The sequence below is a fragment of the Humulus lupulus genome, chromosome 7 (assembly GCF_963169125.1).
Source record: "Humulus lupulus chromosome 7, drHumLupu1.1, whole genome shotgun sequence".
In the NCBI taxonomy this organism is placed as follows: domain Eukaryota; kingdom Viridiplantae; phylum Streptophyta; class Magnoliopsida; order Rosales; family Cannabaceae; genus Humulus; species Humulus lupulus.
The window spans coordinates 123,160,093-123,168,753 of record NC_084799.1 but is presented as its reverse complement, the minus strand read 5'-3'; the positions used below and the strand labels follow the sequence as shown (position 1 = coordinate 123,168,753).

General features: G+C 36.1%; 2 protein-coding genes across 2 annotated transcripts; both read right to left on the bottom strand.

Annotated features, from left to right (window-relative positions):
- Positions 1-4,881: 4,881 nt before the first annotated feature.
- Positions 4,882-5,244, bottom strand: LOC133792146 (uncharacterized). The gene has a single exon (XM_062230064.1). The coding sequence runs from the start codon at positions 5,242-5,244 to the stop codon at positions 4,882-4,884; it is 363 nt and encodes a 120-aa protein (XP_062086048.1).
- A 15-nt stretch (positions 5,245-5,259) lies between these two features.
- On the bottom strand, positions 5,260-8,554 carry LOC133792145 (uncharacterized). Its single transcript, XM_062230063.1, has 6 exons — positions 8,467-8,554; positions 8,242-8,349; positions 7,514-8,124; positions 6,779-6,897; positions 5,856-6,679; positions 5,260-5,702 (listed from the first exon to the last, which is right to left on the bottom strand). The coding sequence occupies exons 1-6, from the start codon at positions 8,552-8,554 to the stop codon at positions 5,260-5,262; spliced, it is 2,193 nt and encodes a 730-aa protein (XP_062086047.1).
- Between the last annotated feature and the right edge of the window lie 107 nt (positions 8,555-8,661).

Below are 8,661 nucleotides of genomic sequence, written 5' to 3'. Positions count from 1 at the left end.
ATAAACTATGAACCAAAATTAAAGAACTGGAAAACAAAACAATGAATCACTACTTGAGAATCAATAATAAAAACAACCTAGGAATTAATTTCATCAACTGTTCATTCTATTAATTTTAATAATCAATTCTAAATATCTTCTTTCTATTCTAATAGAAGTTTAATATAATTGATTCCTATTCTTTTTCAAGATATAAGATCTCAATCTATATGCAAGTTTTCTACATTTCTGTGATAAACTTGAACATATAAAAGACATTAAACATGGAAACCTAATTACTACACAAGTCATATAGGTACTTTTGTCCAATATGCACTCCATGTCTATACAATGATAGCATATCCAATTCTCATCTTTCGAATTTTGAATCAAAACCATTAAATCAAGCAAATAGTGAATAAGTATTTACTAGCATTAAACACACATCATATAGATTAGAATAGAAAAGAAGTATCAATAGAAACTCATAATAAAATTAAATAGAAATCTCAGTGACTACATTAATTCCTAGATAAAAGAAATTAGTTCGTAAATGCCATGATGAAAATAAACTGCAAATAATTGTTCATAAGATTAACCTCAGAATTCCGATGAAAACAAAACAGAGAAAATAATTACAGCAGCCTCTTTTTATCTAGGGTTTATAAAACTTCCAGTCCTCCTATAATCGCAGCATTATGTTCCTTAAATAACCCTCCAAAGTTCCCAAGTGAAAAGACCAGATTACCCTTCAAAAAGTCGTCTAAAATCTGGAAAACGCATCACCAGCGCTATAGCGTTGTATTCGTAGCGCTATTGTCAGTGGAAAAATGCCTCAAAATCTGGTGCACTAGGACTGTAGCGCTAAAGTCAGAGCCAAAACACCTGGAAAATTTGCCTACTAGCGTTGTAGCGCTCTTGTTGTAGCGCTGCTTGATTGTTCATGATAGCGCTATGGCACTGCACTTATAGCGCTGTAGTGCTAAAGTCAAAATCATTCGTGCATCGAAGTCCTTTGTAGCGCTATGGTGCTCCCTTGATAGCGCTATAGCGCAATTAACAACACCCAAAATTGCACATATCAATCCCAAAATACCTGATTTTTTTCCACTTTCCCTCCTTTTCACTCTTTTTGCCAATTTAGCATGGAAAACCTGAAACATGAACAAACGAACATAATTCCGAAATTAAATAATCCTAAACTAACGAAAAATACCCTAAAAACTAGACCATAAACGAGCCTAAAACTCGTTTATCAAACTCCCCCATACTAAACCTTTGCTCGCCCTCAAGTAAATAATTTAACTAGACTCAAACCTAGCAAACCAAATTGACATAACTAACCAATTCAAACACTCAAGACTGTTATGCATATATAATTCGCAGGAAAAACAATCATGTTATTTAAACATTAATCTAGATATTCAGTCTCAATCACTTCACCCTTTCACTGCAATCTATCAACACCAAAGCTCATTTACTCATAACTCGCAAATAAAATAATTGAACTACTTTATGCACATCAAATTCTCACCAACTAACCACAAACTCAAATAGTCCATATACCTGCATTACTTACTATTCTCCATTAAATAAACAAATGCACAAATAAGAATCAATAGGACTTTATAAGGGTTGTAATAAAAGGCTTAGGTATAGGTAGATGAAGAGACAATTTTAGGCTTAATCATACCACAAGCATTCCACTAAACAAGCTTTCCCAAAAATTTCACACCACGCATCCCTTGTTACCCCTTTTTCTGTGCAATGATTAAGAATATATATATATATTTTAGATTAAACTCCCCCAAACCTTGATTTTTCAATAAATAATTGTTTGGGAGCATAATCATTTTTCACTTTCCTTTTCTTTTCTTTCTCAATCAAAAGTAATTTTCCAAATAACACATTATACAAACATCCCATTACACATTCACTCCCCTCATATAATAATTTTCATGCTCATGGTATGGGTTAAAAAGAGTAAATGTTTTTTTCGTTTTACAGTTAAGCTCAAAAGAATGTGTTAATCAAGAAAATGGTTATAAGGCTCAAAAGGGTTGACTAAGGATAAAATTTAATAGGGTTAGCTTGAAAGGCACAACCTGTCCAAAAAATGCCTATATCATTTTCCTAAATGTGCACTGTTTCAAATTTCATCTCAAATAGTAAGCAAGCAGGTTCTAGAATTTTTCAAACTTTTCAATCCACAATCCAAATTTTACATGCGTAAAATAACTCAAGTATAACATTTGCAATGTATGAGAAATAGATCTCTAATGTCAACAAATCACAGTGAAAAAAAAAAAGTAATCTAACCAAGCACACAGATTATTTTTAGAAGCACATCAATTTTTCCTTTGGATTATACTACAAAACAGCCAATCATATTTAAATGGAAATTATTATCAACTTAATTTATACTCTAAAACATGACTCAAAACAAACAACTAATTAAAATAAATAAATAAAACAAACAAACAAACCGAAAAAAATGCATCCAAGAAACCCAGAAATAAATCTCTCCCCCAAACTTAAAATTGAACATTGTCCCCAATGTTAAGTACATAAAGAAGGAGAACAGAGACTTACCTGACCAGGCACGTCAGTATGGCGGTGGTGGCAGCTGAGACGAAGGTCCCTCGAAAGGTTGAGACTGCGGAGGTTGAGGCCTTGGAAAACCAGCAAATGACGGATGCGATGGTGGAGAATACAGCGGATATGGTGGTGGTGGCGCAAAATAAGTTTGAGCTAATTCATTTAAGGACCACCGACTCACCAGATTGTTTAAACGAGCCACATGATTCATCTCATATTCGTACCTTTGACCCATATACTGATTCGTCATGTACTGTTGTTGAACCATTTATTGATTTTGTTGGATAAGATAATCCAACTTATCACTAACCTGCTGCATGCACTGATCACTACTACCGCCCTGTAACATTGGATCAGCCTCTTCTTCCACCTCAGTTTCAACACGATGCTTACCATTTTTCCTAGCTTGTGGCACATATAAAGTAGGCTCGGGATAATCCTTCATCAGAATAATCGATAAAGGCTGCTGCTACGACTGATAAATATCAGTCACAAACTCCAGAACTCTAGCCTTAATACATAACATGGTGATGACAGATCCATGGCCCAAACCTCCAGTAGTATGACCCTTTTCAATGAACTCAATATTATCCTTACTCCATGAACCTAGATTAATAGTCATCCCTGTCATCAAAGCATACATGAGAAGCACTCAATCCCTAGTCATGTTAGACACATGACTTACTTGCATGAATCGAGCACAAACAAAGAAAGCCCAAAATCTAGCTTGAACATTCAACTGACAAGACACTATACTTTTAGGTAAAGAGCCAGATAAGGTCCAAGGAGCACCTTCAAAACATAATTTGTCAGCCACAATAGTATAATCTATGTATTCCTTAAAACACTTAGAGTATTCCTCCTCCTCCTATTTTATGTGTGGGACCTTAAACACCTTATTAATGGCCTCTGCAGTAAAAGGCACGTGCTTACCTAGAACAAAAACTGTATCATTGTGTTTATTTCTTAGATTGGCGTAAAACTCATACACCAATGATATGTTTGCCTGTGCCAAATTTTTCACAAAATCTTCCCACTTCCTAGCCACAAGATTTGCTCTGACTAACTCAAAAATTTGATGATGAAAATGGTCAGACTGATAATCAACCTCACGCTCAGGAATCAAGGGCTTTCTAACAAATTTCTCATAACGCTCTTGAGCCTGAAAATTAATAAACCTAGTTTCATCATATTTTGGCTCTGCATTATCATCTCTTATTTGAGAAGCAGACGCTTGTCCTTTCCCTTTATCCTTATTCCTATCCGCTCTACTTTTTGGAGCCATTATCCACACTCTCACCAACCCAAAATACAAAATTTTTAACAACACCTCCCCTTAAATTAAACACATTCCTCTTCACAACCACTCAATATATTCAATCTCACACACACAATAACCAAATACTCCAAATCACAGCCCAAAAATCAATCCACCAACAACAATCAACAATGCAATCCAATCCCAAATGCATCAAAAATATGAGAATAAGAGGGAATAGAAACACTTACTAACCCTTGAAATGGACTCCCTTATGCTTGAATGAGTATTGCCCCTTGAAAAATTTGATCTTCAGCAAGAAATTGAAACTCTGAATTTCTAGGGTTTCAAAAACTGAATTGGGAAATTGGAATGGGTTTGAGAAGAAAGAAATCAAGTGAAGGATAAAAGGGCTAAGATAGAAGAGAAAATGAAAGAAAAAGGGAGAATGTATGGTGAAATATTCTGGGTAATAACTACAATGGAAGATCTAGGGAAGCCTTGGGAGAGAGAACACGGGAAGAACAAAAAAAATGAGGCTGAATGAAATGAAATCCGAAACTCCCTAGGTTTTTTTTTTTAAAAAAAAAAATTCTGGTCAGAGCGCTGTAGCGCTGCATATGCAGTGCTATAGCGCTCTATAGCGTTTCTGGGCTTCAAAATACTTTTTTTCTTCTGTGGAATTTGCGCTGTAGTGCTACGAATATAGCACTGTAGCGCTAATGACCATTCAAAATACCCTTTTTGGTTATGAGATAATCATCGTAGCGCCCTATTCTTAGCGCTGCAGCGCTACTGCATCTCCAATCATCATTTTCTAACCTTTTTCTTAAAAACTCTTGCGTTTTTTTTTCACGATTTTCACGGTTCATACAATACATAAAAAATTAAAATAACAACTAAAACAAATTCCCTAAACATTGTTCCAAACCAAATAAATACAAAAATCATAAATGTTTTTAAAATGTAAAAAAAAAAAAACTGGGGAATGCCTCCTCAAAGCGCTGTTTTTAACGTCTTTTAGCCAGACTCTATTTATTTTCAGATCAAATTAGTTCCAACATCACAACGGACTTGCATTTTTCCACTGGACCTTCCAAATAATGCTTCAAACTCTGACCATTCACCTTAAAATGTCCCGTCTTTTCACTATGAACTTGCACTGCTCCATAAGGAAGTGACACAACTACCGTGTATAGTCCTGACCATCGCGACTTCAATTTACCAGGAAAAAGTTTAAGTCTGGAATTAAATAGCAGAACTTTATCTCCTGGTTGAAAATCCTTCCCCAATATTCGCTTATCATGAAAGGCCTTCGACTTCTCCTTATAGATTCTCGCATTCTCATAAGCTTCATTTTGGAATTCTTCAAGCTCATTTAACTCCATAAGCCTATTTTGTCCCGCCATAAAGAGATCAATATTTTACTTTTTCACAACCCAATAAACTCTATGCTCAAATTCCACCGGTAAATGACAAGCCTTACCAAACACCAATCGATAGGGTGACATACCAATCAGAGTTTTGAATGCATTGCGATACGCCCACAATGATTCATCGAGCTTCTTTGACCAATCATTCCTTGAAGTATTTATTGTCTTTTCCAAGATACCTTTTATTTCCCTATTCGACACTTCAGCTTGGCTATTTGCAATTGGGTGATAGAATAACACCTTTCGATGATGAACACCATAGCGAGCACAAAGAACAGTGAACCACTTGCTGCAAAAATGACTTCCCTGATCACTAATAATTGCTCTGGGAGTGCCAAATCGAGTAAAGATATTTTTATGAAGGAATTTAAGGACTTCCTTTCCATCACAAGTAGGATTTGCTGTGGCTTCTCCCCATTTAGAAACACAATCTACTGCAAGCAAAATATATGTATTATTCTATGATGATGGGAAAGGTCCCATAAAGTCTATCCCCCATATGTCAAATAACTCAACTTCCAAAATATCAGTCATCGATATTTGATCTCTTCTTGATATATTCCTAGTCCGTTGACAATGATCACAACTTTTGACAAAATCATTAGCATCTTTAAATAATGTAGGCCAGTAAAACCCACTTTGCAAAACCTTCGCTGCTGTTCTTGTTCCACCAAAATGACCGTCGCAATGCAAACTATGACAGTGAGTTAAGATTGACAACATCTCCTCTTCGGGCACACATCTCCTAATAACTTGATCAGGGCAATGTTTATGCAGAATAGGCTCTTCCCAATAATAATGCTTCACCTCCGAATAAAATTTCTTTAGTTGTTGCCTTGTCATCTTAGGAGGTATACCCTTAGCAGCCAAATAATTAACATAATCTCCAAACCATGGAACATCCTTGCAAATACTTACTTCGAACAACTGCTCATCAGGAAAAGCATCATTAATCTGAACTTCTTTATCAAGAGAATCTTCATCAACCTCCAATCTAGACAAATGATCAGCCACCAAATTCTCAGTACCTTTCTTAGCCTTAATTTCCACATCAAATTCTTGTAACAACAAAATCCACCGAATAAGACGAGGCTTAGAATCTTTCTTGGTCATAAGATACTTTATCGTAGAATGGTCCATGTAAACAACCACCTTATTCCCAATCAAATATGGCCTAAATTTATCAAAAGCAAACACTATGGCCAATAGCTCCTTTTTTGTAGTTGTGTAATTTATTTGAGCATCATTCAAGGTACGACTTGCATAATAAATCGTTATGAATATCTTGTCAACTCTTTGTCCCAACACTGCCCCCACCGCAAAATCACTGGCGTCACACATCAGTTCAAATGGAAAATCCCATTGAGGCGCAACAACTATAGGTGCCGAGATCAATTTCTCCTTAAGTATCCTAAAAGCTTGTTAACACTTCTCATAAAAATTGAACGGAACCCCATTCATTAACAAAGTGGACAGTGGCTTCGAAACTTTGGAGAAGTCTTTGATAAACCTCCTATCAAATCTCGCATGACCTAAGAAAATCCATACTCCTTTTACTGAAACTGGTGGTGGCAAATTCTCTATCATTGAAATTTTTGCCCTATCTACTTCAATGCCTTTCTTAGAAATCTTGTGCCCCAATACAATTCCCTCATTCACCATAAAGTGGCACTTTTCCAATTAAGCACCAAATGCGACTCTTCACACCTCCTCAACACCAGCTCCAAATTAGTTAAACACGTGTCAAAAGAGGACCCATAAACCGAAAAATCATCCATAAAAATTTCAATCCCCTTCTCAACCGTATCATAAAATATTGCCATCATACACTGTTGAAACGTGGCTGGTGCATTACATAACCCGAATGGCATCCTTCTAAAAGCAAAAGTCCCATAATGACATGTAAACGTTGTTTTTTCTTGATCCTCCAGTGCAATTACAATCTAATGATAGCCTGAGTACCCATCTAGAAAGCAGTAATAGTTATGCCCCACCAACCTATCCAACATCTAGTCAATAAAAGGCAAAGGAAAATGATCTTTCCTAGTTGCCTTATTCAACTTCCGATAATCTATACATATCCTCTAACTCGTCATAGTCCTTGTTGGAATCAATTCATTACTTTCATTCTTCACCACAATCATACCACCCTTTTAGGTACTACTTGCACTGGACTCACCCATGCACTATCAAAAATAGGGTAAATCACTCCAGCATCTAACCATTTCAAAATCTCTTTCCTCACCACTTCTTTCATTGTCGGATTAAGTCTTCGATGAGCATCAATAGTCGGTCTCGCCTCTTCTTCCATGAGAATTCTATGCATAACTATCGATGGGCTAATTCCTCTTATATCAGCCAGAGTCCACCCTATAGCAGTTTTATGAGCTCTTAACACCCTCAACAACTTCTCCTCCTCTACTTCTGAAAGAAATGATGAAAATATAACTGGAAGAGTCTCTTTTTCCTGAAGATAAGCATAATGGAGATGGTCCGGTAAAATTTTCAATTCTAAAACAGGTGGCTTCACAATCGATGGTAATGGTCTTTCCGGTCCCTCACCCAATTCTTCAAATTTCTTATGGTTCCATGGCTCAGATGATTTTATCCACTTCAAATAACTCACTGCTTCTTCATTTTCCTCACCATCCACATCATCAACTATAAGACTTAATTCAAGAGGATCCTCAATTACTTCTTTTCTTCCTACTACTTCTTCTACCACATCAACTGAGAAACAACTATCACTTGCTTTAGGATAAGTCATAGCCTTAAACACATTAAATACAACTTCTTCTTCTTGAACTCTCAGCTTTAACTCTCCTTTTTGCACATCTATCAATGCTTGCCCAGTTGCTAAGAATGGTCTCCCCAAAATAATAGGAACATTCTCATCCTCCTCCATATCAAGAACTATAAAATTAGTTGGAAATATAAACTTATCCACCTTTACCAATACATCTTCTATAATACCACATGGATGCTTCATAGATCTATCAGCCAGCTGCAATGTTACTGTGATGGGCCTAGCTTCCCCCAAATCAAGTCTACGAAATACTGACAAAGGAATTAAATTAATACCTGCCCCCAAATCACAAAGTGCATGCTTACATTCAAACTCCCCAATCATGCATGGAATAGTAAAACTCCCAGGATCTCGTAACTTTTGAGGAAGTTTCCTTTCCAAAATTGCACTACATTCTTCTGTTAACGCCACTGTTTCATAGTCACCCATCTTTCTCTTATTAGAAAGAATCTCCTTCATAAACTTTACATAGCTGGGCATTTGTTCTAATGCTTCTGCGAACGGTATATTTATATGTAGCTTCTTGAATACCTCTAAGAACTTTGCAAACTAATTATCCAAATTATGCTTGCGAAACCTTTGTGGAT